The sequence below is a fragment of the Anguilla anguilla genome, chromosome 12 (genome assembly GCF_013347855.1).
Source record: "Anguilla anguilla isolate fAngAng1 chromosome 12, fAngAng1.pri, whole genome shotgun sequence".
NCBI lineage: Eukaryota > Metazoa > Chordata > Actinopteri > Anguilliformes > Anguillidae > Anguilla > Anguilla anguilla.
This window is the reverse complement of record NC_049212.1, coordinates 20129738-20157442: the sequence shown is the minus strand read 5'-3', so window position 1 is coordinate 20157442 and position 27705 is coordinate 20129738. Positions and strand designations below refer to the sequence as shown.

Here is a 27705-nt window from a genome sequence, read left to right as displayed (position 1 = left end):
AATACAATTTGTTTGTAATTGTGCTTCAATTCTCACATTGTTAAAAGTCATGCTGCAGATTTTACAGAATATACATAATAAGCCAATGTAATAGCAAAATAAAAATGACGTGCGAGGAGTTTAAAGGGTTCCTAAGGTAGGGTGGTAAGGACCAATAGGGAGGCAGAAAGGTAGGGTCATCAGTGAAAATATTTAGCTCTCTGTTGAACCTGCAGCAGCGTCGAAGAAGACGAGGCAACACGAGTTTGTGCAGGATCGTTCTCGATACGCTTCGGTAAGGAGATTTGTCTGTATTAATGTGCTTGCTTGCGCTTGTTTATATATTGCGTTGTATGAATGGCGACTTGACGCAAATGTCTCCAATGCTATTGTTGTAATATCCAAATAATATTGTGTTTCATGCATATATAAATATCCTGATGTAATATTTCAAAGTTGTTTTCCCTTATAATGGTAGAGTACCAGTTATGATTATGACATAAATGTATTTTCAAGTGATTGACGATGAAAACGAAAGTATACGGTTACGTTCCCTGTTTTTTCTTCTGATATTCTGATCCGCGGTTACGCACTATAATAATAATAATAATAATAATAATAATAATAATAATAATAATAATATATAATAATAATAATAATAAAATTTTCAAATTAGTGCTGGTATTTCGATAGCTGTATTGCAATCACAATTGTAATGTAAACCTAATTGAAAATACGCCTATGTTTCTATATACTGCCAAATTACATCCAGTCCTGAGAAGTTGCCGCTTGCTACACATTAGCTGTAATAATAGGCGCGTGAATCGGGAAATACCCCAAAGTAAGCCTTACCCATTCCAATTAATTTACTTTGCCAAATATCTGAAAATGACAATAATATTATTATGTGTCTTTTTATGAGAAAATTATCAATATTACATTTATTACAAAAATAAACCCAACCGAAAGAAATATCTGATGTGGTGGCTTAGGAACAATTTTTTTTTCGACATATCTTTCTATGGAAAATTGTAATGTTTATGGTTAGTGTATGCTTCTCATATAAGTTTCATATTCATTATGTGCATATTTTCTGGGGTAATTGCACTTCGATAATTACATTTACCGTGTTGCAAGGCACACTTCTGTCCGAAAGTAATGTGAGTGGTAGCCTATATGATGCTATAATGTTCTTCATCGGGCATTCATTCTATATATATATATATATATATATATATATAGTAGCCATTTCAAAATCAATATTTACTCAGTGAAGAGGCAGATTAAAGAGGCAAGAGAGGGGTTTTCCCCGGAGAGAGTGGTGCTTGTCATGATTGCGGACATAATACTCCCCTCCCTCCCTCTCGCACTGATGAAATCATAGGTATACCACTTGTCAGATGTGTGGGTGTTGTGTGGAGAAAGAGGGAGATGAGGGTTTTGTTAATTTGGTAATTACCTATACCCTTCATTTACCACAAACAGAAGACTTGCATGGCATGAAATGCAGTATTCCCTCCCAAAAGAAAACATTAAAGGATGTATCAGTTTTTGCAAGAGCAGTTGGTGGAAATGACAATAGCCATTGCTCTCATTTTATAGTCCTCATCACTACACCTCTATGGCTGTTCTCATGACATATTGGGCAGAAGTATCAAGGATATGTGCGTGGTTAGCGGCATTTTGTCTTTGTTTTCCCCGCTGCTTTGGATGGGTTGACTCTCTCTCTCTCTCTCTCTCTCTCTCTCTCTCTCTCTCTCTCTCTCTCTATGTCTTTAAGTCTTTTATTCCACTGAATGAATCTAAATAGAAGCAGATCCAATTACTGGTGAAATCTCTGAGGTGCGGCCCCTCTGTGGTGTCGGAGGGAGTGGGGGTTTCAGGGCCAGGCAAGCCGTGTCGGGCAGGACGGCTTGGGTAACCTTGGCTCGCCAGCCCTTGTTTCCATGCTTGGAAGGGTGGTGGTTGTATTTAAAGCCTTCTCTGCTATGAGCTGCTGAATAGACCCTTTCTTTGTTGGGCTGTTAACAAGGATTAATAACCTGTTGACCTCTAGCCCTCAGCCGAAAGTTTCCTGGGATTCCTGGAGAAGCTCGCATGACACTAGATTTAATTTAGAAAGGAGGCAAGCACACTTAGTTAATCATTTATTTGGAATTTTATTCATAGCTTGGGTAACGGGCCGTATGATGTTTAAGGCAAAAAAAAAAAAAAACTTGACGTACGCGAATTACGAAAACCAACAAAAATGTTCTCTGAGAGGATGTCATCGTGAATTGAATCCAAAGCTACTCTCACAGGTTCCTTCAGCCTGACTGTGCCGAAATGCAAGAGGACATTTTTGCACAGAAACGGGGAATGTTTGAGTGCCTGAAATTGACCGTGCATGACTCTGCATGGATGCACAGTGTTAACAGGGAAGCTAGAGTGATCATTTTTTAACAGGGGTCCATGCAGCAAACGTGCTGGAAGCCTCCTGTTCTTCTAGCAACAATATTGTCTTTATCACTGATTACAACTGTAGATCTGTCAATGAATCACAGTGTAAAAATGTAATCTTTCAGACTAAATAATTTGCCACAGCTTGTTCACATAGCCTACAGCAAATACAGATTAAATATTTTTAAATGAATGTAACATAGCCATTCATTGTAACAGGAATATCTGTGTCTGACATAATGTTGCATTTTACATTGAAGGTATTAAAAGCAGTTAACATCTTGTCATACTTCAGATATTGAAATTATGGTTGGAATAAAAACCATTTTGGAAACCACTGACATATAGACTTGAATCTTGGTACGAATGTCCTTTTGTTCATCCTGAACATTATTCTTTATACTGCAACTGCAGCTTATTCTATATGTGATTCATTCTATTATTTCATACAGGATTTCAAAAACACATAAAAATCATATAATGAATAAATTTTGTGAGTCATCTGGGTTACATCATCTGAATTTCACTTTATCTAAATGTTTGTGGAAAGTCAAAAGACCTCTGAATGGCAAGAATATCTATGCACTTTTGCGCAAGTCATGATTTGTGTCAGTATTTTATAGGCTACTTATTCTATGAATTGTTCAGATTTTCATTTAAATATCTAAAAAGAACACATGAACACTATATTCCATCAGATCATTGTTGATTATTCTTCATCTTTGCTAAATCTCACAAAAAAATATTTCTATAAATATAATTGGCTGGTTTTTACAAACTTAGAACACTGCAGCAATTATATACAGTATGTGTGCAAATATTGAAAGTTGAAGCTTCAAAAACCTTGGCTGCTAGGGGCCAATCAGCTCCAAGAAATCATTTCTTATTACCCATGGGGCTGATTTCCACAAAACATGATATGCAATATCTTTGAACTACTATCTTTCAGGTTAATAAAATTCAAGTTTTTTATTTGTAACAGTCGGCTTCCAGACGCAATGAGAGATTTTACACATTTGCATAGAGTTGCCATATAATTTCAATTACGTTTTTTTTTAACTGTTCTGAAGTAATTCCATATTTATTATCCATATATCCATGTTCAATTATGTCCATGTTCAAAACTGTAGTTGTATGCAATTATATATATCACAATATCTTAATTAGCCATAATTGGTTATCATCTATAAGGTTTTTGCATTTCATTCCTGGTCATCTATTCCTCAGCTGTAAGTAAGCTCAGAATTCTAATGCAAAGCAGTGCTCCATGGTGTAATATATTGAGATGGCCAGGTTCTCAATTAAAGGTCAAATCTGGAACATGCAGAAAATCTTTAAAGTTGTTTTTTTTATGTGAGTCACAATATATGAACATTTCAAATTTAACTTATGCTTCAATCACATGAATGTTTTATCCCAATTTACATCCCAGGCTAGTATAGGCTACCATTATGTCTCTTCATGGTAATATGTCAATAAGTAAATGTAAATAAGAAAAAAAAATATCATACCTATATGTAAGAAAATATGTCTGAATTCAGTTATGGTGTGTGGGTAATACAGTAGTTTTTTTTAGTTGTCCCACAGGTGCTGTTTTAGTCGGGGAGCTTTGTTTGTAACCACCAGGTTATGTGTTCGTATTTGGTGGCACACAATGCTTCTGTTATTTCCAAATGGCAAAACATACGCCTATGCCAAATGCCCACACTAACCACATGGAGCCAGTCATTAATTACACATCAGCAGTATTGCAGATCTGTTCTTTTTGTACTGAGACCGAGAGTGCTCTTGTGATTAGAGAGTTGCTTTTGTAACCATGAGATTGTGGTTTCAAATCCAGGTGCTTTCATGCAGGAATGTAAGCAGGCTTACGCCAAATGGAAACCTCACCTACAGGAAGCTGGTCAGCCTCATGGTGGCCTATAGCAAATGGAGAAAAATACCATTTCCAGTAGCAGCAGACATCTGACATTTAGTAAGAAAGTTCCTTGACACCTACTGAAACTGTGAACAGGTTAGGGATTAGGTTTTGTAACCAAGATTGTAAGGGTTTCATCAAGCAATTGACAATGTAATTGTGTATCTCAATAATATAGAATTTATCATTCATGCAGTATTCTGATTTTCAAGTGTTTATAAATGTGACCCCCGTAATTTCAGCTTGCAAGTATATTCGTTTTTCATCAGTTTGGAAGGAAAGAAAACAGACTTGTCCTGTTTATCTCTTTTGTCCTTCTCTTTATAAGAGTTTAAACAAAAACCCATGAAACAAAAGGATTTGTCACACACAAAACCATGACAATTCATTTCATTGTTGGTGAGCACGATTAGTTATTCAGTCCGTATTGTTTATCAGACAATTGTTTTTGCTATTCCTAAAAGCTGGCGATCGAGTGGCAAATCAATAGATGAGATCCAGTGCGTGGTGGGCTTTTTCTTCTTCTGTCATCCTGCGATTCTCGGAGGACAACAGACCTGCTGAGAAAAGATCTAAGGTGGCAGGCTCCATAAACAAATCTGCAAGGTTGGATAGTATTGATTGCCGTTCAATTAAGTTTAAAACCTGCTGGGTGGATATTTAAGCCATTACGCAGATCCGTGCTCCCCCTAATCAATGGCACTGAACCGTCTCAGCCAAGAGGACAGAGACCAGTTTATTCCCATTGTTTCAAATGAAGGGGGAGGTGAGGAAGCTATGCCGGACTTTCCTCCCCATCTCAGTCTGATGGCTGTTCTCTCCTGGCTCCCACAGCTCCTGTTGTCTGTCACCCAGTCACAAAGCTCCCGTAGGTCGGGACACATTGTGGTATTGCATGAATACAGAAACCTCTGGCCCATTTCACAGCCTGCTATTCAGAGATGCCAGAGAGTGCGAGTGCTGATTTCAGACTGCGCTGTAATGAAGAGGGAAATCTACAGCCAGAGAGGAGGATGAAATACCCACGATAGGCACACATTACCGTTTCCATCTGAATGTTCATAGTGAACACATGGACATACACATGTGGACACGCACACACACACACGCGCACACACACGCGCACGCGCACACACACACACACACACAAACAAACACACACACTTGCGCTCATACACACATATACAAACAATGTGAAAATGAGCCTGATACTTAAGTTTGTGTAGTTGCGTATGGGCTAAATGAAGGTTTGGTCATGCTTTCAAGTGTCATTTTATGAAAAACCTGTTGAGTGGTGAGTAGTAGCCAGCTGGGCAAAGTTGCAGATACAGGACAGGCCACTGTACTGCACACAGCTCAAGATAGAGAAACGCATTGCTGCAGTTTTCAGCATTAGCATAAAGCACTCTCTGCAAGCAAGTCGCAGCATCTCAGCTGTCACTCAAGAGTACAGATTCCAGGAGGGTGAGTCTAAGATGAAGGGGCAGATGATGTCAAAATGGGGGGGGGGGGGGGGGGTACGGTTCCTTGGAAAACTGTGAAAATATGGTACAAACACTGTGGTGACAATGTAACTTGACTGCGACATTGTAAGTGCATTCTGAGAACATTGCAGGTCAGCTAGGGTGAGTGTGGAGGCGGCAGTGGCAATTTGCTGAAAGGCTTTTGTGAAAATGAGTCTTAGCTAAAAAAGACTCCAGTCTATAAATATAAAAAATAAATCATGTCATACAGTATGTGGGGAAATGTTTCCTGAAGCTGCCTTCTCTGGATCCCCTGGGATCTTTGCCGTTGCTTTCCTTCCCAGTATCTTTAATAGCAGCAGCATGGAAAGGGATCACAAAAGGAGGGTCAGACACCCTGTCCCCACCTTTAAATTCCTCTTCAGAGGCCTCTGCTGTCTCTAAATCTGATAGACAGCAGTGCTTTGAACAACAGACCAATTGAAGATTCCAGTCATTCTAGAGAGCGGCGTGATATTTGCATCTTGTCGCCGAAAATGTGAAAGACAAAGCAATGACTACTCAATTCACATTTTAATGAAGAGAGACACTCTGAGCAGCAAGCCAAATCCTGCTTATCTTCACCCTCAAGAAGACGAGCAGGACAGAATTTGGAAGAGGCAGCACAGGGAGAATGACTTTCAGCTGAAACTGACAACAATATCTCAAGAAGAAAGCTTGGCTGGTCCAATGAGAGCGAAGTAAAGCAGGGTTTAACAGAGAGAACACTGGCATGAACACTAATGGGACAATGACAGATGCAGTCCAGGTACTCTGTGAGCATGTGATTTGCTCATGTTTGCATTGGCTGGGGGCAAAATTTTGGAAACAGATAACTGATCCATTTGGGTGTGCAATGAAGGCGCACTTCACAAACTGAAAATGGAGTGGAAAAAAGAACATCTTATCACTGAGCCTCAGTTTGTTGATGCGCTGCACACTTGAAGTGTCCCATGTTGCGGCAGGTCTTTCGACGGTCGGCTCTCTGGCTTGACGATACAAGCGTGTGTGTGGGGCCAAATGCTCTTAAAGGCCCCTCCCTCCCTGTCCTGTCCTGCAGCCTCTCCCACCAACCCCGTCACCGCCTCTTGTATCAATCCTTTTCACTGAATGGTGTTCTGAGTCAGGTGCTGCGTTGAGTGAGGGAAGATCAGATCTAGACGAGCTCGCTGCAGCGCCGCGTTATCTGGGGCGCTCCGGCGGTGGGAATTGGGCTGATGAATGCGTCCGAACGCGCGGAGCAGTGCGGCGTTCGGCACGGTCCTGCTGGCCGCTCCAGATGCAGCAGTGCTGCAGCACACCTCCGTGTAGCCGCGCGAGAGACCGCCAGCGAGAGCGCATGTGTGGCTCTCTGCTGTGGGGAGTGTTCTTCATCACCGCTGAAAACATTAGCCCTTCTGATTGCGACTCTTTATTTTCACAGGGCACGTGCTCCTGAATAGACTGTCAGAACCACTTTGGAAACATGCCCACAATTATATCAGTGTCCTTCTCTATATTTCACAATCAGGGAATATGCCAGCAATCTTTTTGCCTTAAAGCTTACCAGAGAGCATGTTACCTAAAGTCTCTTTTACCATGCTGCAGAATGTGTAGTTTTGTAATGACCTGGTATGCCATGTAGGGTGGCACTACCTGAAAAACAGGGCATTTTGCTGCTCTGTGGAAGAACTGATTCTGCTCTTTGTGGAGTGCTGACGCCTACCTGAGAACAGCTGTGTTTGTGCAGTACGTTACAGGAGTGCGTAGCTCCCTATGCTAAAGTTTATTAGTTGCCGAAAATGTATGTAGGGTTGCATTAAGCACCTGCATTTTGCTGCCTCAGTGTAAAAGCAGCGCAGAGCCTTTTAAAAATGACTTACTCTGCAGAGTTTGTACAGTGTTGTTTGAAGAGAGAGAAGAGCTCCCCACGATAATCTGACAGAACTGGATCAAGCGTTGTAAATGGAAAGGCTCTGAGAGAGGGAAAACCCCTTGCGCTGAGGCTTCAAAGTCTCCTCCAGCCATCAAGGCTGCGGGACCCTGGGAGTGCCGAACCTTCGATTTCCTGTTCTGCGCTTCAAAGTTTCCCTCATGCATACGGGCAGAATCCCCACGGGGAAGCTGTGAAATCCGGCAAGGACATGCGTCGCCATGGCAACGCTGCAAAAAGAGATCACTAGGGCATGGCAAAAAGGGAAGAGTTTGATAGAAGTTTGTTGCATCTTTTAGCGCTGGAAATCGACCAGGGCCCTGTCTACCCCGAGGGGTGAAAAGCCCAGTTTGCTTGGTTTTTTTAAATTGAGTCTTATTTGTTTTAATGGGGTCTGTGGGATTTCCCGTGGATGGAAGTCTCTCTGTTCTCCCCTATGAGCTTTGCTATGAATAAATTGAGGTGCAAATACGTTCCATTCATTGTATAAATGTTCCTGTAACATTTATGGAACATTGCATCAGCCAGCGTCTGATACCACTTGCACGAATAGACAGGCAGAGAGTCCGGTGTGACGTTTTTATGTGTGACATCATTCTCGGTGTATAATAAAGACCACTGTGTAAAAGGTCTCCTCCAGGAACCTCCTTGGAAAGAGAATAAAGTGTCATTGTTGTCTCATATTTTTAAATCAAGCGCTGAGGTGCGCTGCCGTCCAGCGCAGGGGCCGAGGGCCAGGCGCACAGACCGTGAGTGGTCAGAGGGGCTTTCCCTTACGCACGGCAGCCCTTTCAGAGAACAGAGGACCCACGTCCTGAAAGGTCAGGCGGGCTTCTCCTTTTCAGGCGTGTCTCTGCCTCCGTCTCGCTCACAACCGACCGTCTGTTTTCCGTCTGGAGGAGGGCCATGGACGGGAGATTTGAGTTACCGAGCTGAGGCGCGCACACGCGCGTGAGTCAGACCCTGGTCAGACACAATGGGCATGTGCACGGGCCCCCAGAACCACAGCAGGCACGGTGAGCCTTTCAGCCTGGCCCGAGAGAGGAGCAGATATAAACCCGTGGCACCACATTACATTACATTACATTACATTATAGGCATTTAGCAGACGCTCTTATCCAGAGCGACTTACACAACTTTTACTTAGCACTTTACATTGTATCCATTTATACAGCTGGATATATACTGAAGCAATGCAGGTTAAGTACCTTGCTCAAGGGTACAACGGCAGTGTCCTTACCCGGGATTCGAACCTGCGACCTTTCGGTTACAAGCGCAGTTCCTTACCCACTGCGCCACACTCCGTCCCAGTCAAGGACCGTGGTGGCAGAGGATTATTACCCGCGAAGGACTAAAGTGGCAGTAGGCCATTGCCTGAGCTTGCTCCCCTAAACACGAACAAAGGCGACACAATACACGGCTCTGCTGGAGCGCATCACAGCAGAGATCACAGAGTAAGGCAGGGATGCTTATCTTTCCTTTTCCTCACTCTCTCTTTATCTTGTTAACTCTCTCTTTCTCCATCTCTCTGTCGTTTGTGACATCGCGTACATTTCTCTGTGAATTTAAGCACGTTGCACACGCTCATGTTTTCTTTGTTTGTGCGAAAACGCCGTTGCTAGGCAACAGCACAGGCAGCGGGACGTGCAGCCATAGTGGAAAGGGCAGCAGTGGCGGAGTGGAAGCGGAAGGTGCCCAAAAGCACCAACCTCAAATCTCTGGGATAATGCTACCTTTAAGCTGGGAACATAACTGCTTCAAATGCTTTAGGTCCTTTTGTAAATTAAGCTTTATGAAATATAGGCAAATGCAACAGACCACAGTAATTGCACACGTGATCTGTGCATATTGCTTTGCTCATGAGCCATGAGTAGCATATGCTGTAGGACAATGGCACTCACCTTTCCTTTATCTTTTACCTCTTCCTCTTGTTCTCTCCTCTCTTTCCCTTCATCTTCTACTTTTTACTTCTATCTGCCCCCCACTGCCCTTTTTTCTTTCTTACCACTCATGCTGCCTCCTCCCTCTCCTTCCTCCTGTCTTTTATTTCCCCTCCTCCTTTTCACTCCTTCCCTCTTCTTTTTTTATCTCCCTTGGTTCTTTCTCCTGTCCTCTCTTCCCTTTTCGATCTTCCTCTCTCTGTCCTCTCGTTTCTGTCCCTCCCTCTGCCCCCCCGCAGCTGTGAGAGCCTCTCCTGCGTGATGCTGCTTGTGGGGTTCCTGCCGCTGCTGCTGCTGCAGATGCCCTGCCGGGCGGGAGATGTTCCCGAGGACATCACGGCGGAGTTCTCTGTCAAGCTGTACCACCAGCTGCGGTCCTCCGAGGGGGAGGACAACATCATCTTCTCCCCCCTCAGCGTGTCTGTGGCGCTCGGCATGGTGGAGCTGGGGGCCCGGGGGCCCACCCTGAACGAGATCAGACAGGCCGTGGGCTATGGCCACCTCAAAGCAGGTGAGGACCGCCGACGATGAGGACAGCACCTTCTTCCTCGACCTCGTGCCTATGTAGCCTGTGGGTGTAGTTTGGCTAGTTCGCTAATGAAGCACAGTAAAGGTGAGGTAAAGCGAAGGTCTTGTTGCAGGTTATCGTGACACAACCTTCAAATTCTAAAATAACTATGTTGCTCTTGGCTAAGGGGCGATTTAACTGACTGATAATGCCGCTGCCAATTAAATCTTTGGACGAGTGAGAGGCCCAGATGGAATCTCGTTACACCTACAACAATGGAAATCCATCAGACTAATCGAAAAATAACAATGCCTGTATAGTGTCCATCCAGCCAACTCATCCCTTCATCCATCCTCCATATTACATCCAATCATCTTCTCATATTTTTTCATCTTCACAGCTATCTGCATAAATGTGCGCTTCCATATATTCAGTGGTCCAGCCTTCCATAACTTTATTCCATTCTTCCACCCGTCCATTGATATACAGTACCTATCCTTTCATGGATTCACCCATTTGCTGATCTGTTTGATATATTCATCCATATCACTCCATCTGTCCACCAACTCTGGATCTCGTTCTGATCTGGACTGTCTGTCCCCTGGTCTGTCCCCTTTAACCCTGGGCAGGTGATGAGTTCTCCCTCCTGAGGAACCTGACTCAAGCCCTGGCCACAGAAGAGACGCAGAACGTGGTCAAGCTGGCCAACTCCCTCTTCCTGCAGACCGGCGTGCACTTCAACCCCGACTTCCTGCAGCTCATGAAGAAGTACTTCCGGGCAGAGATCGAGACGGTGGACTTCAGCGAGTCCAGTGCTGTGGCTGATCATATCAACACCTGGGTGGAGAACCATACGGAGAGTGAGTGTGGCTGGGGATGCTGGAAACAGAGTTTTGGGATTGTTCATTTTTAGAGTCTCTGAAACTGGAACATTACGCTGAAATGTAATTACAAGTTTCATTGTTGCAGTCTAATTTCAGTGTGCTTTCTCCTTAGCTTTCAGTTTTTTAAGAAGCTGATATGAATTATAAATGTTGTGAGAGTTGGCTTCAAGTTCAACCATTGCTTCAAGTTCTTTTAAAATTAAATTCAAAATTATAATCTTGTTAAACTTCGTTTTTCAACAGCATTTAAAAATAACAACCAAAAAATATGCCAGAAAAAATACACAGAGGAGCTATATGTATCATGTCATCTGGCGAACATTGATTTAATCTGGACGAGCCTGTCCATTGTAACAGTGACAAAATTGATGATGCCGATCCCAGTCAGATTTGCCCTAAAATTCAACATGACTAAAGGTCGCGTGACTTCTGCTTACAGGTAAAATCCAAAATCTGCTGTCTGCGGACGACTTCAGTAGTGTGACCCGCCTCACTCTGGTGAATGCAGTCTACTTCCGGGGTAGCTGGAAGAACCAGTTCCGACCAGAAAACACCCGGACCTTTTCCTTCAGCAAGGACGATGGCAGTGAGGTGCAGACCCTGATGATGTACCAGCAGGGAGATTTCTACTATGGTTAGTGTCTGTCTTGTGCGGGAATGGGTGCAGAACAGGGGGCTCATGGTTAAGTTATGGTCGTTTGGGTGTAATTCCCAGATGTATAAGTAAGGCACAGTGTAGGACACAAATTTCGAAGGATGGTGGCAAGAACGTACCAGCTGCAACCTGACGGGAAGCTGTGTACATCGAGATGATGGCTTGAGTCATTATTTCACTCCATCCAAATAGCTCCTCTCGATCATTTTATCAGAGAATTTTAATCATGAGTAAAACCAGCAAACTGAAAACTATTCATATATTCCCCCTGGAATCTGGCCAACAACTTGAAAGGCATTTTGGAACCGTATTAGTGCTGTATCAATACTGATGGCAATAATAATTTTATAACCAGATTGTAAACAAAAATGTAACCTTTTATTGTTAGTTTTTGAATGTAGGCAAAGACATAACATTTGGTGCTTAAATTAAAATCTTGTATTTCACTCTATTTGGTGGTCAGCCTTTAACCTTGCACCTTTGCTCTTTTTGTAAATATCCAGTTCCTTTGAAGTTAAGATCCAGACAGAAACAATAGACCAGCTTCGTATAGGTCAGCAATAAATCTGGGATCAATTTGGTGTAAGGTTTAGATCGGATTAGTGCAATGAAGTACCTTGGAGAGATGAGTTTCAGTCAAGGAGCAATTGTGCACTGGCCAGCAACAGAGGACAAATGTCAACCAGCTGGCAACTAAATCAAAATGAAGAACATTAAAGCAGTCAAATATGAATATTCTGATTAACATTCTCTGCAAGGCTATTCTGAAGAGAAGTGACTCTTTCTCCAGTCTGCACATGATCATGGCTGTTTGGTTACTCTTTGTTGATAAGTCACCTGGGTCTGCTGTAATTAACGGACCAGTCCACTGGTGCAGGAGTGCCCAATCTCATCTGAAAAGAGCTGGTGCGGGTGCAGGTTTTTGTTTTAGCCCAGCACTAAGATGCTCAATTCTACTTACTGTATCAAGATCTTGATTGAAGACCCATGATTAGTTCATTAGTTTAATCAGATACCTGGGGTAAAACAAAAACCTGCACCCATACTGGTGCTTTTCAGATTAGATTGGACACCCCTGCAGTAGTGCATCTTCATCAGTTGGCAGGTGGATCTGAGCATTTATGTTTACTACTCCATCTCTCTGTTATCTCTTTATGTTCTTCTGTATTTTCTACCTCTCCGTTATTCATTCTCTATTTCTCCTCTCTGAGAGACTTAGAGGTTTATTTTTTAGGTAGCACTGCAGTATAGCTTTGTTTGGTACAACACCCACTATCTTGATTTATGCACCATAACTCTTACAATGCAGCATATATATATATATATATATATATATATATATATATATATATATATATATATATATAGTCAAGTATATTTATATTTAAATTAAACGTAGGCTGCAGGACGTTGTTGGCGATGTAAAGCAGTTATTTGAAAATAACAAACCTCTAAGGACACAACTGAATGAAAATCTATGAATTCTGATGCGGAACTTAGCATTTTGAAGACACTCTCCCACAGTGCTGCATCTTCAGCAGTTTTCACTCATCCTATATTTAGCAGTGCTGCTAGAACTCTCACACAGACACTGATGTACACGCACGCACATACATGCACGTGTGCTGTGCCAGGTGCATTGCATGCTTGAACACCCAAAAGAGGGAAAACATGTGGTGGAGCAGACATTAGCATTCTTTCTGTCAAGGACTGGTCAGCATGTGTGTTGTTGCCATGGTGACACATTCTGTCTTAATGAATGAGTCAGTACTTAAAGGCATGGTCCCCCAGGGCCATGTCCTTCAAACATATTGTTCTCATAATATACTGCAGCTCCACCTACAGTCTCTCCACGCAGAGCTGATGTAGAGACATTCACCCTCTAACCACTCTGAGAGTGATGCATGCCACCACAGCTCATTTCTCACTGTGCTGAAGCATGACTTGCACTTTGACAGTACTCCCAACTCCTTGCACAGGTGAGTTCAGTGATGGTTCCACAGAAGCAGGGGGTGTGTATCAAGTGCTGGAGATGCCCTATGAGGACGAGGACATGAGCATGATGATCATCCTGCCCCGACAGGAAGTGCCTCTAGCTTCACTGGAACCAATCATCAAGGCACAGCTCTTGGAAGACTGGGCCAACAATGTTAAGAAGCAGAAGGTGGAGGTATACCTGCCAAGGTGAGCCCTAGTGACTTAAATGAGCTAGTAATTAAACATATTTAAGGCAGATTAGGCAGTGTTTAGCATCCAGTTATACACAAACATTTAATGAGGTCCTAACATACACATGGGGACATCCACTCTGATCATTGTGTGCTTTATTGCATTAGAGGCATTTAGCAGACGCTCTTATCAAGAGCGACTTACTCAACTTTTTACATAGCATTTACATTGCATCCATTTATACAGCTGGATATATACTGAAGCAATGCAGGATAAGTATGTTATGGTTCAGTGCAGTTCTGGCATATCGGTTTGCAGATTCAAAGTGGAACAGAAGATAGATCTGAGAGAAACCCTGCAGAATCTGGGCATCAAGAACATTTTTACTAAAGACGCTGACCTGTCAGCTATGGCAGGCGAGATGGCAGGTGAGTCCTCTCCCTCTGGTGCCATCCCACAGCACCAGTCACATGCCTGCTGCCCATGTCCGCTCGCCATGCCATACTGTATCTCCAGCTTCAGAATGAATCACTTTGATAAGAGTCCGGGGCGCCCTGGACTTTGGCCGACCTGCGCCGCCAGCGACCGTTGGTTAATTAACAGGAAGCGCTCTGCTGGCACTTCTATTGTCAGCTTCCTGTTGTGAGTCACAGTGTGGGCGCTGAGCCTGTCTCTCTCTCGCTCGCCCAGCTGTGGCGTGGGAGTGAGGGCCTGTGCTATGAGTGGCACTGCATGGCCTTCGTCTACTTGAAAGTGTCTCAGCTATGCTTGTGTGTCAGTGTCAGTGATGTGGCATATGCCTTAAGAAGCTCGGCTCCCAATTAAGATGAATAATGAATAAGTTATTGAGCAAAGTACCATTCTTAAAACTTTGTCCAAAGCGCATAGCCTGAGTGTAATCTGTATAATAATAATAATAATAATTCCTTACATGTATATAGTCTTTTTATCACCAGCCGGAAACTCAGTGTGCTTTACAGTGACAAGGGGAAAACTCGCCTCAACCACCACTGTTGTGCAGCACCTACCTGGGGGATACACAGCAGCCATTTTGAACCAGAACACTCACTATACATCAGTTGAGGTGGAGAGGAAGAGAACAATTCTTAGCCAATTAAATCAGGGTATGATTCATTGGCAATTTGAGAGAGCCAGGTTGGAAATGTTGACAGGATAAGATAGATAACTCTTTGCGATAAGTATCATTTATTAGTTTTTTTGCGGATTTTTTTTTAGAAGTCATTGCTGGATAATACAGTATGTCCATTTCCTGACTACAATGTCTGAGTTGTGAAAAAAGTGAAGAAAGGTCTATAAAGAGAAGAGTCTTAGCTCAAAGCTCCTTTCTGTCATTTATCTATAACAAATTTCCTGATCCCTTTAAATGCAATTGCATTACAGGCATTTGTGTTGTAAAAAGCTGAAGATCCCTGTTTTCTTTATGAATTCTTAATATACCTCCTTGACTTTAGCCAAACCAATGACAGTGCCAAAGAAATGTTAATACCGGTACAGTTTCTAAGGAAGAGCGCAGGTCCTATCTACTAAATGTTTAATAGCCTCTGCGAATGTTTAGGGGTGTCTGTTCTCTGTTTCAGCAGCCAGTCAGGTTTAGTCGATCCTACCCCTGCCACGATTTGAAATAACAACTATACATTTAGTATCATTACGATCGCTTCGCTGTCCTGGGTTGCATTTAATAATCAAATCCCAGTAGAATATTTTTTTTTTCTGGCTTAGCCATTTCAAACGTGCCCTTCTCGCTACCTTTGCGGGTCAATTGATGGCCACCTTGCAAAAGCCATTTACATGCGCGGCTCGCAACAGCTGCATTAATTACCCCTCTCAGAGAATCTATTAGGGTGCCCCCCCCGCACCCCACCCTCCGTGCTCGGTGCCTTCCTCACAGGGGCCGTCTCCGTTTATACGGCTGTGTCCTTGCCTTTCAGAAGGCAAGGAGCTCTTCATTGGGAAAGCAGTTCAGAAGGCATACCTGGAGGTGACAGAGGAAGGGGCGGAGGGAGCCGCTGGATCAGGTGATGCAGTCTTCTTCTGTGGAAAAATATATATAATTGCATTCTCTTTTAATTAAACTTTCTATCACCTGTTCTTTTTTTCCTGCGTTATGCTTTCACTCACGCCCTCTCTCTGTTTTGGTTATGTTTTCTGTGACTGTGGAAGGGCGTATTTAGAGAACCAAAGAAATCCTCACCATCACAAAAGCATACACTGCCCCCTTCTGTTGATTAAGTCTCACCAATACTCTTTTTGCTTTACTGTTTGGTTTTTTTTGTGACTGAGTTTAGCTTGATTTTGACATTATTCTGCCCCTCTCAGGAATGATCGCACTGACCAGGACACTGGTGCTGTACCCGCAGGTCATGGCTGACCATCCCTTCTTCTTTCTCATTAGAAACAGGAGGACAGGTTAGAGCTTTGCCCCCGGGGCAGTCTTCTTCTTCACAGAGCCTCATTATTCCTGTGATAGAAATGCTTACATGTGTGTGTCCTCGCGCGTGTGCGTGTGTGTTTGTCCGTTTGTGCATGTGTGTGCGTGTCTGTTGTAGTGTAACTTTTTAAGCCTTGGGGGAGGGAACCCACCGCTTTGTCAGGCACAGTGCATTTTTAAATTGTGTTTTTTTCCTCTCTGCAGGCTCCATTCTCTTCATGGGCAGAGTCATGAATCCTGAGGTTATTGACTGACCGTGATCGTGATGCAGCGTAGCTCTGTCAAAGCTGTTGCGACTAGCAGAACGGCTAATGAATACATTTCTCTCTTGTCATTTGCTGTGTTTTTATAACCTTATATTAAATATAGGGTTTGTGTTTTTATACTGTAAGCTTAAACCACCAGAACAGATTTGTAAATATATATGAGGAAATGGAGTCTTTGAGCAAAGATCTCTCACTGCAGGAGAACTATAGAACACATGTACCCCTTATATCTGCTTTACGGAACATGTATATCCTTAAACTCTTCTCTTCACAGAACACGTATATGCATAATCCTTCCTCATATCTGAAAATGCTTTCTCTTTATGGAAAATCTCCAATTTCCTGCACCCTTTCTCCCAGACACCCTACAGCCCATTACACTGGTTATCACAGTGTGTATCTTTACGAAATTGTCTCAGCATTATTTTATTGTACATTCACTATTGTGTTACATATGAGAGTAGGTATTTATTGCCAAATTTGTGTAGTTCTGTATTGAAATCACTAGAGCTTATTAATTTAATTTCTTTTTGTTTTTATGTTAAAAGTATATGGCTTAAATACTGCTACACTACAAATATGCCTTATATTATTGTTTATTTTTTGATTTTATGGACTTGCAGGTGTACAGGAAGTGAAGGTTTTCAGGTAGGCTATGAAGGAGATGTTGCAGGTGGGCTGCCTCAGTGACATAGGTCAGTGTACAGAGAAAACCAGCAGCTGTATGCACTCTTTTCAGAAATAAATATGAATGTGTTCAAATTAGAGAGCCTTCTGTCTTTTCTCCACTACCTTGATTTTATCATTGTGCTTGAATAACTTGTTTTCACAGGGTCTAATCTCCCAATGAAATATCTTTAGCTTCTCTGACAAAAACCCTCAGAGTATCTCTGTTTAACAAAAAATGGACAAAATAAAATTTGTAAGAAAGATTTGTAATATTGTGTGTGTGTGTGTATATATATATAGTGTAGATTATCAGCTTTTAATGAAGTATTTTTTATACATTTTGGTTTTATCATGTAGGAATTACATCACTTTTTATACATATTTAGCACTGTTCACAGCTTGCTTCACTCACAAACACAATTCTTACCCTGGTCATGAGGAGCATATCTGGTCACAGTTGACACAAGCATGGCCCCCTGGATAGCATTTGACGGAAAGAGGAAAGTCAGAGGCAGTATGTGAAAAGGTTATGCTCCAAATCGACAGCTAGCTTGTGTGTTAAGATGTGGAGGGTGTCACAGGAAAAGCATCCTGATCTGTTCTTCAGGATGTCTACTCCAGACATTCTTTTCCATCGGCTCAACAGCTTTACTGTGTTCATCTCAGCACTGTGCTCTAGCTCAAGTGAGTTTGCAAAATTAATGATTATCTTTAGTTCCATATTGTGGCTTAACACCTTATAATACTAAATACTAATGGGTCACCAACCCAGCACAGCCATGTTTTTGTTCTGAAAGGATGCAATTCTGATTACATGTAATATGGCAAGGTAGATTTAAGGATAGATAGTTGTTTTTATTTAGGAATAGCGTGATACATCAAGGTCTTTACAATAGATGTTGGTGGGGACAGAGATAGAGACAGCGTAACAAGGGAAGGTGGATACAGAGAAACCAGGTGGACTGTACAGTAATAGATGATTTAGATTAGCAGGATAGCATTGGCAGCGTGGTCTGCCAGGACCAAATTATCATTGTCTAGGGGTAAGAGCAATGGCGCCTCAGCCAGGTGCTGCAAAGAGCAGATAGTGATAAACAGGAAACAACAGATTCTCCACATACTGAAAGTGAAAAATAAGCTGGTGAGGGTGGTATGGAAGGGGAAAAAAAACATACAAATCATATCCATGTTCAAATTCCAATAAGAAAAATCAACGGGAAAGAGTCCACACTAATTAATAAAAAGGTTGTAATTGTCTTTGTTCTTACTAATCGTTTTGTGGTCGCTTACATTTTGGTATTCAAGACCAAAGGCATGTGCGCCTGCAGGGTGTCCCAACGCCTGATTGATCACCACGAGACTGACCTGCAGTTAATTGAAGCAGAGGTTATTGGAGGCTCACAGCCAAGATCAGTGTAAAATCTTCATTCGCCGCAACGAACAGGAATATAGCATCGCTCATGATCCTGTGCAGCAAATGGCTTCCACTTGCGTCAATTTATTACTTATGGTAATACTAGAAATAGATGATTCCTTTTTGTCTCCCTTAAACCATTTTACTTAATATGTGATCATAGCTGGAATAATTAAGCAACAACACGATAAAACACACAATTTAATATATATAATAAATATATATTTTAAATTGATTTGGACGAATTGTGTGTAGCTATCTTTAACTATTTTAAATGCACAAGACCGCATTGCTAGGCAACAAACACCTGCCCTTGATGACCTTCTCCTGTGGCTTCAGGAGCGCTACACCACCTTTCAGCACAAGCCACCAGTGCAGCCTTACCTCGCCAATAACAGGGCTGTTAGTCCTGATGGGAACTAGCGCCGGTGGATTATTAAAACGCCAACGTCACTATGAATTAAAGAGAGCAGCAGTTCGGGACAGCGTCAGGACATGTCAGAAAGGTAGGAGCTGGTTATTTCATTTTACAAAGCTACGTCATGGTTGCATGTCATTGTAGCCTACAGAGTAAAATGTCAGGCTTATTTAAAATCTAACAGTGTCAATTCAACTCTTAACAGATAACATTTGGTCCCACATTCCAGAATTAACTGATTGTTTTTGTTGTTTTTTTTTTTGTTGTTGTTGTTTGTTTGGTTTTTTTTTTTGTTTTTTTTGAGAGATGCATTTGATGTTTGTATGCAATGGTGTTTTTAGAATATGCATAGGCTAATACACTGTAGCCTTGTTTGCATTTATTGTTTTAAGGCAACATTTTCTAGCTCGTTGAAAGTTAGTGTCGGTGTTACTGAAGGCGTCACCGGATCTTAAAAAGTGAAAAACGACATTTTAAGAAGTACCACAACCAGCGGCGTGAATGAATGTGCTTACGGTCAGTTACAAAAGCAGCAGAACCGATAAAGGGTGTCCACGCTCTCCTTAATGCTCAAATTATTAGTTAATGACACCTGCTCGGGTGTCCCGCTGTTATGGCTACCGCATTAATCCGGCACAGGGTGCAGAGTTCACGGTAACCCTAAACGGGCTGAAGCAGGTCAGAATTTCAGCGGAGAGGATATATGGGATGGGTAGCATTTCAATCAGGCAATTTGGCCTAGACGTTGCAGTTTCGTGCAAGAACATGTTTGATCCGTTTATTGCGTCAGAGGTCACAAGTGTTTGGTTGAAAGGCATTTGGACACCCTTAAACTTTATGAACGTACAACTTAAATTGTAAACTGAAATGTAGCCTACCGGACATGATGACTTCAATAGGCCTACCAATTAAAATATTAGGCTTCGAAAATTAGCACGCAGTCAAAAAGTGGTCCAAACGTACAGTGGGTCTATATATTGTTTTTTGTGTTTTGTTTTTTTTTTTTTTTTTGGTCCATAACGTGAGTTAATTCAGATTCTAGGTTAATTTGATCTGTCTTGGTTAAATTCAAAATGCTGTACTGGCATGTATATGTATAATATTGGCAAAGCATTAAATAGAAAGACAGGTATACATTTAAACTGTTCAAAAGAAGCTAGCACTGGGCCTATAGCTACAGATAATATTGATAACTGGAACAGAAAATAAAAAATTAATCTCTCTCTCTCTCTCTCTCTCTCTCTCACACGCACGCACGCACACAAACACACACACCAATTCTTGCCGTTTCTGCTGCCCCCTTTTTCACTTTTCACTATAATATTATTTTCCCCTCCCACTCTCTCTCTCAGCTCCTCAGGTGTAGTAACGAACAATGACAGTTATCCCAAGTCTCACTCTGCCCGCTACTCTGACCTCAGCGACGCCCACACTTCTCAGGCGGGGCCTTCCCGGCAAAGGGTCTCAGTGGAGCAGAGTCCGGATTCAGGCTTCATCGCCACCCCCGTGAGTACCTCGTGCCCCCCGTGCCTCGCAAGACCTAGCCTCCCATCTCACACTGAGACACACATCCACCAGTGATGTAACGTCATAAAAGCAGAGTCTGTTAGCTAAACCCTGTTAAAGGCTGTTTATGTGTGTTCCCCTACTATTGACTATTAAATTATGCTTCATTGCTCATAGCATTACTTTGTATTATTTATTTACCTGGTGATGCACTCTTATCCTGGGGCGACTTACGTGGCTTACGTTTAATGTATTATCCATTTGAACTGCTGGGGCTTTGCTGAAGTGTTTAAAGTTAAGGACCTTGCTCGAGGGCATCACGGTATGCCTCACCTGAGAGCAAAGCATCAACATTATAAGGACCATATAAGTTCTTAAAACCATGAAATCAATTGTGTGTGTATATATATATATATATATATATATATATGATAAATGACATATCAAGGTGAACGTGGAATATCTCTGAAGGATGGCGAAGGATGAACCTCTTTGAAAAACGGAAATATTAAAAATATGAAAGTTGTTTTGATGCAGGCATGAAAGCCACCTTGCTCTATCTCTGGTGCATTGCTGGCAGATCTGACAAAGGCCCAGTTTGGACTGAAATGTCCTTATTTTGCAGAACTGCACTGGTTTGAAGAGAAATGGTGTGCAGGCTTGACTTTATTTTTGACGCTACACTGACCTCTGATCAGGTCAGGAGAAAACAGTACTGTATATTACTGAGTGCTTCAGTGGGTCTGATCAGCAACACAGGGGACTGTGATCTGAGAGACAGATTGCTGAGGGAAACAGCGGGGGAGGAAAGCACTCTCTCAGTCTCCCTACGTGGTGGAGAACTGTCTTTACTAACACTTAGTGAGAGTATTCAGACTGTGTGTGTGTGTGTTTAATTCTACACACACTCATCAGTGGGCCTCCTGTCATTCAGAGTGAAGCTGCTATTTCAGATCTGTCACAATCACCTCGAGAAGGTGTTTGTCACTGCCTGCATTTGTCAACGCCCTGCTGGGTGAAAATGAAGGGTTGCAGACACGGTGCGCTTGGAGAGTAGGCTAAAGACGTGTGACACGTGTGTCTCCTGTGTCACATGCCCCTCGTCGCTAAACTATGTTTTGAAAGGTTTGCTTTTCACAGACTAAATTCTGAGCTTTGATGCTGGTGATGATGGCTGTTATTATTGCTGTTATCACTTAAACATTTGGCAGATGCTCTTATCCAGAGGGACATTTAAGGCTGCCGTAGCTAGACTGAATTACAGCACATGTTAAGAAATGCAAGAAAAAGTTAAGAAAAACTGTTAAGACAGACATAGATACAGAATATGAACACATATCTCAGAAGTATCTTCATCCTGCACAGAAATGTTGGTGGCTAATGCCATTTTAATATTTTTTGAAGAAGGCTAATATTACGTATGATTATACTGATTGTTTTTTCAAAGAACTAGATTTCTCCTTAAGATAAGGCCACCATTTTGCTAATGTTGGTTGTCTGTTCAGTATCAGCTCAGTGTTTTGCTTGTGTGGTAGCTGGTATTGCATAACTAAATTACCCAGAGGTCCTCAGCAAGCTTACATTTCGGTTGTGTAGTAGCTCACACAGCATTCCTCTGTTTCAGTCGCCATCCAGCCGCTTCCGCTTCGTCTCCTGGTACAAGTTAGAGAAACACGATGTCCGCGGAGACCAGCTCGCCTGCCCTAGAGTCAGAGAAGGTGAGGTCAGACCTGCCTCATTCTGTGTGTGGCAACATGTAGAACAGTGTCTCATTACAGAGTTAACAGCAGTTAACCAGAAAGAGTGCAGCCATGAGGGATTTCCTTGGTTCACTGAATTTGAATCAGTCATGGTGTTTTGCTGTTAGGAGCAGCTTTTGATTGGTTCATACATTTGCTCATTGATTTGTTGATAAAATGTTCTATTATATTATATCAAAGTGATGGTAATGTCTCTGAGGTGTAGTAATCCATTATCATTGTGTTCGTCCTTAAGAAACAAAGGTTATTACAGAAATTGATTGATGATAACATTTAATATTGAATTACATTTACATGGATTACACATTTTGTAAATTTGTGAGGATGAGGTTTACACATTAATCACAGTAGGACCAATGAATATGATGGCTATAGATCTGTTAATGTCATTATTTCAACAGTTTTCCCTTGGAACACGGAGAATGTAAACAACTACATTTAAGTTTGCCAATCATGAGAGTAGTAGATCAACAGTTCACTCATACAAATGTATTGATAAAATGTAACTATGCTTACCCAGTACAATTAGGCTCAATTCAATCAAGCTCAACATAATGTAAGTCAGAATGTAAATAATTTTGCACACAAAATGGATTAATTTAGGCATTTGTACAATAACTACTTTCATGGTGAAGATATATTAGCATTTTGATTCTAATTGCAAGTACTAGTACTAATTATTCACATTTGCCTGTTGCCTTGATAATTCACCCACCTTCACCCATTATGGTGTTCATCACCCCAACACCTATTCTGAGTTCATACAGGAAAGCCTCAGTGCTTTGTGGAGATACAGATGTAAAAATATTCCATAGCAAATGCATTTTGTTTTGCCGATTCATTGATGGAATTTAAGAACCTGATGTAATGTACAGCATATCTATCACCCAATCAGGTCCCTCAGAGGAAGAACTGTTCCTTAGAGGGGAGCAGAATGTGCTTATGGATAGGAGGAGAGGAGAGGAGGGGCAGAGGTGGGAGGAGAGACTGCAGGAGAACTGGGAGAACTGTGTGGTGAGAGCTTGACAACCATGACCTACATGTGCACGTGTACACACACACACACACACACACACACACATACTCACACACAAATGCACACAGCTCAAACGCACATGCTGTAGACAGCTCACACACGGATTATACCATAACGTGCATGTTTTTTCAACAACATATTTTGTTGCCTTGTACTTATAAAGTTATGTTTTCTCTCCTTTGCAGGAGCTGAACCTGTCCTACCAGGACCTGGGGGACCCATACCAGTTGGAGAACTTCAACAGGATTCTGCGCAGGCTGATTCGAGTGGAGCGCCTGCAGCTGGTGGACAATGCGCTGAGGGACCTGAGTTCTATCCGACTGCCAAGGTACACCTCCCAGAATGCAGTGGGAACTGTGGAGCAACATCACAATAATGTTTATGTCAGTGGATCTCAAACTCTGTCCTGGGGACCCCTATGTATGCTGGTTTTCGTAACAGCCAATGTCTTGCTCAATTAAGGCTGTCGAACATGTTTAAGTTCTTTCATAATTTTTTTCCTTAAATATAATACAGGTTTTGCTCATTATCATTTGCTTTGCCTTAAAATTCTTCATTATGTACCAGATAGTTTTAGTTGTCATGTATCCACACTTTCAACACTTAGCAGCCAATTGCTTTTTTTTATCTCTCTTTGTAATCATTTTCTATATACTATTCTTAATGGTATGCATAGCCTTTTCTGACATAATGTGGCTTAAAAGGATGAATAATCCCTCAGAGCACAAAAAGAAATAAGAACAGTTTTTTGAAATTCTGGGAGAGTAATTGCAGTTGGAACAAAAACCAGCATGCCCAGGGATCCCCCATGACTGACGTGTACTCACAGCCTGAGGCCTCCATGTGGGTGGGGAAGGGCTGTTTTATCCTCTGGAATGGAGGTAGCCAGGTGTTCTTGATAAACCCTTAATCTCCCTCAACAGCTCCACCTATAGACAGAAAGACAGTATCCCAAGACAAAAAGGGAGCAGAAACAGGGACGTAACATTTATGTTGCTCAGAAGTATTGAAAATGAGTTGCTAAGCTGCACAGATGCTGAACATATGTAGCATCTGCAGCTACTGTATGTTGCAAAATGAATAATTAACTTAAAAGGCAACCTTGGACAGTTAAGCTTAAATCTGTCCTGTGACATGAAGAAATTTGTAAGAAGTCACTGAGAAAAAAGTTCATCTCCTAAATGGGTATGAAAGAAACGGTGTGCCCTCTGCCGCACAGATGCATAAGCCTGAATCTGCATAGGAACCATTTGACGTCGATCCGACAGCTGCCAAAGGTCCCTCGGATCCAGCACCTCTGCCTGTCGGAGAACAGCATTGAGGCCCTGGGGGAGCTGGCCTTGCTGGGAGCCACGCCCCTCCAGTCCCTCACACTCAGCCGAAACCCTTGTGAGTTCCTGGAGGACTACCGCTCACGGTGAGAGAGGTGTTTCCCGCTTTGTGCGCCCCCCTTACGCAAACGTAGGTACAGACAGATAGCCCACCATCTTGAGGGATAGGGGTACATTCTCAAACCACAACACTGCTGTAAAGGTTATGTAATATGTGTGCTAATTAAAAATATGTCCTGGAACCTGCTATTGACTGTTTTCGGGATATGACATTCCTGTGCAGGCATTGTGAAGTGTTTTTTTTTTTTTTTTTTTACATTCCTTTCAGGCATTTTTTAACTAACCTCCAAATCAATGTCCTTCTGTCTTCTTTTGCTGTTGTTTCCCTGTTTTTATTTGTTCTTCTAAAGCAAGTGTCCCTTGTTTCCTCAGAGTGTTCTCCTGTTTGCCAAAACTGGAAGTCCTGGACGGGATCCCCAAACTGCTAGAAGACTCTGTGCCTCCCAAGCCCCTGGCCACTTCCAGGATGTGCACTATTCTGTGACTTCAGAGAGGGTGATCTGTCCCCTCATGCCATTTTAATGTGCTCTACTGAAACATTTATGTTAAATCTATTCCAAATGTTTTATACTGGCACACAAACCCAATAGTCAGACATTTATCTAAGATGATACTTATCAACTGCAAAAGAGAGAGATATTTAAATTAATTATATATACTTTTCCATAAGAAACTTACAACCTAACAGTGACTTTTGTATTTGTAGACACTGCAAGCCATTTTGTGTACATGTATTTTCAACAGATTGTCAGTTGTGCCTGGTTCACATTTTTCCCAGGTGGAATCTTTATCAATTCAACTTTTTTGATGGAATGATAAGTAAATGCAAGCATTCTTTTTTAATAAATCATGTTTGTTTATTTCAGTGTTTGAAACCATTAGGCCAAATGCTCACTGGATGGAGAGGCCATGTCCTCGTTCATATTCAGTGCAGTTAGATTTTTTAGTGCATCTTGTGCTCCTTGGCTTTTAGTGTGTTCCACTCTCTGATAGTAATTTACCCCTCAGTGATACGGGTTGGTTGCTGGTCTCTTATTGCGGCAGACAGAGTTTAACGGATCAGCCGTGGCCATGTGATCCTCTGCTGAGGGCAGTGCCACTCCCTTCTGAAGTCACAACCATCCTGTACACCTTTCTACCTGAATGTTCATTTGTATCACGCATATGTCTACAGTCCACCACGGTCCACACCACAGACCACACCACAGTCCTGTATACCAGTCACCTACCCACCTGAACACCAATCTGTATCACACGGACCTCTTTTTAGATGAACACTAGTCAATGCTATACACCCGTCTACCTTAAAATAGCCTGTGCCACATACCGGTCTTCCCATACACCAAAACATCAGCCCACACCCAAAGAATATGTCTATAGCTACACCTGCCCACCTGAACATGTGTACACACCACATACTGATGTGTTGTACTTCAGCTGTTCGGACCCGTCTACCTGCGCTGTACCTGAGGGGCGTTTCCTGGCAATGGTGTGTCAGAGCAGAGACACAGGAGACACTGGAGGTGTCCCATTCATGCTCGCCCCCCAGCACAATCACAATGGCTGCCTCCTTTCATCATCCCTTCATTTATTCATCTCCAGTACAGTATTTTGTTTTAATTTTGGTGTTGATTTCAATTCCACCGAAACAGGATCGGACAGCATTGGAAACACACGCACGTCCAATTGCTTTGGCCTTGTGAAATCCATGAGCATCCCCATCGTTTCCTGTAAAGCACACAAACACTAAGAGGAGGTCATAGGGTTCATTTCAGAGGGATACAGCCATTTATGTGCAGTGCAGACCCATACCTAAGTCAATATAACATAGCAATCTACAGTGCAGCACTGTCAGTATGTAAAGAGCCAGGGACTATATATTTTTACAACATAGAAAAATATTGTCAGGCATTTCGTTGAACCTAAATGTACAGACAAAGCAAAATGGTACCTACATTCCATCTACCTTTTTGGTTAACTAGGTTTCCTGTAGTTTCCTACTTCCATTGAAACTGGCACTGTCCTTGGTCACGCCCCTTAATGAATATTTAGTAGATGCACCACACTGGAATGTTGTGGCGTAGACAGAATGGAGAGAGAACTTTAAATGTCACAAATATGGAGCCGACCATCTGGTCCGTCCATAATAAAATCTGTCTATAATGGTTTAAACAAACAAAAAGCAGGGATTTGTGGTCTGTGCCGTCCATGACAGATGTACATTTTTTATTGCCATGGTTTCTTCCTCTTACTTTGCAGTCCAGACAGGATGGGTCTTTGGCTATGGAACACAGACAGCACTGTGGGTGCTTCCAAAAATAGGCCCAAACCAGCAGTGTCAGAGTCCCGTTTAAGCTGTTTACATTCGCTTTCCCTCATTATATTAACGAGACAGCTGCGAGACCTGCAGTGCGAAACAGGAAATGCAGATGAGAGATTCACAAAGGAGAGAGCGATACAGAGAAGATGGAGAAAGAGGAGGTGAGGGGTACAGTATAGTCGAAATGGAGAAGGAAAAAATAGAAAAGGAAAAAGGAGAGAAGGCTGAATATAGAGATGAATATAGTAAAGAAGGAGTGAGTAGAGTCAGCAAAGATCATAAAGGTGACAATCTTTCACCCAGATGTATCACTAATAAATAAGAGAGGCTGGCAGAGCAGACTGACATAAAAAACCCACTGAACCAGATCTATTTGAAAAAAGCAACCTCACCTTTAAGATGTGTCTTCATTCTACAGTAGTAAGTACGTGCTAAACTTACAAAGACAGCACTACTTAAACAGTTAAGTGTGGTTTGCAGCTGCTGCCAGAACAGATTAAAGCAGATACATGTGTAAAACAGTTTGCAGTAATACTTCTTTTACTGTATATTTAATGAACTATCTTTATG

General features: G+C 42.2%; 2 protein-coding genes across 5 annotated transcripts; both read left to right on the top strand.

The window, feature by feature from the left end:
* The first annotated feature begins 15 nt into the window (after positions 1 to 15).
* Positions 16 to 17386, top strand: serpini1 (serpin peptidase inhibitor, clade I (neuroserpin), member 1). 2 transcript variants are annotated; one of them, XM_035385362.1, is made up of 9 exons: positions 16 to 274; positions 9930 to 10201; positions 10828 to 11058; positions 11522 to 11716; positions 13717 to 13921; positions 14225 to 14334; positions 15859 to 15942; positions 16244 to 16333; positions 16560 to 17386. In XM_035385362.1, the coding sequence occupies exons 2-9, from the start codon at positions 9952 to 9954 to the stop codon at positions 16607 to 16609; spliced, it is 1215 nt and encodes a 404-aa protein (XP_035241253.1). In that variant the 5' UTR covers positions 16 to 274; positions 9930 to 9951; the 3' UTR covers positions 16610 to 17386. The 2 variants fall into 2 exon arrangements, with proteins under 2 accessions (XP_035241253.1, XP_035241252.1); XM_035385361.1 differs by having other exon boundaries at positions 21 to 274; positions 15856 to 15942.
* Positions 17387 to 19051: 1665 nt separating this feature from the next.
* Positions 19052 to 25675, top strand: LOC118209328. Of its 3 annotated transcripts, none has more exons than XM_035384565.1 (7): positions 19052 to 19210; positions 20475 to 20628; positions 22253 to 22346; positions 23284 to 23402; positions 23610 to 23752; positions 24668 to 24841; positions 25188 to 25675. In XM_035384565.1, exons 1-7 carry the CDS (start codon positions 19200 to 19202, stop codon positions 25297 to 25299), a joined length of 807 nt encoding a protein of 268 aa, XP_035240456.1. In that variant the 5' UTR covers positions 19052 to 19199; the 3' UTR covers positions 25300 to 25675. The 3 variants fall into 3 exon arrangements, with proteins under 3 accessions (XP_035240456.1, XP_035240455.1, XP_035240457.1); XM_035384564.1 differs by having other exon boundaries at positions 19053 to 19210; positions 24644 to 24841; XM_035384566.1 differs by having other exon boundaries at positions 19053 to 19210; positions 24644 to 24885; positions 25188 to 25228.
* The last annotated feature ends 2030 nt before the right edge of the window (positions 25676 to 27705 follow it).

Bases quoted from the DNA above. Each gene is read 5' to 3' on its own strand.
- serpini1 (XM_035385361.1), top strand. From the start codon at position 9,952: ATGCTGCTTGTGGGGTTCCTGCCGCTGCTGCTGCTGCAGATGCCCTGC. The intron at 10,202-10,827 runs GTGAGGACCGCC...AACCCTGGGCAG, and splicing joins CTATGGCCACCTCAAAGCAG to GTGATGAGTTCTCCCTCCTG. The intron at 15,943-16,243 runs GTGATGCAGTCT...TGCCCCTCTCAG, and splicing joins GGAGGGAGCCGCTGGATCAG to GAATGATCGCACTGACCAGG.
- LOC118209328 (XM_035384564.1), top strand. The intron at 20,629-22,252 runs GTGAGTACCTCG...CCTCTGTTTCAG, and splicing joins CAGGCTTCATCGCCACCCCC to TCGCCATCCAGCCGCTTCCG. The intron at 22,347-23,283 runs GTGAGGTCAGAC...TCACCCAATCAG, and splicing joins CTGCCCTAGAGTCAGAGAAG to GTCCCTCAGAGGAAGAACTG.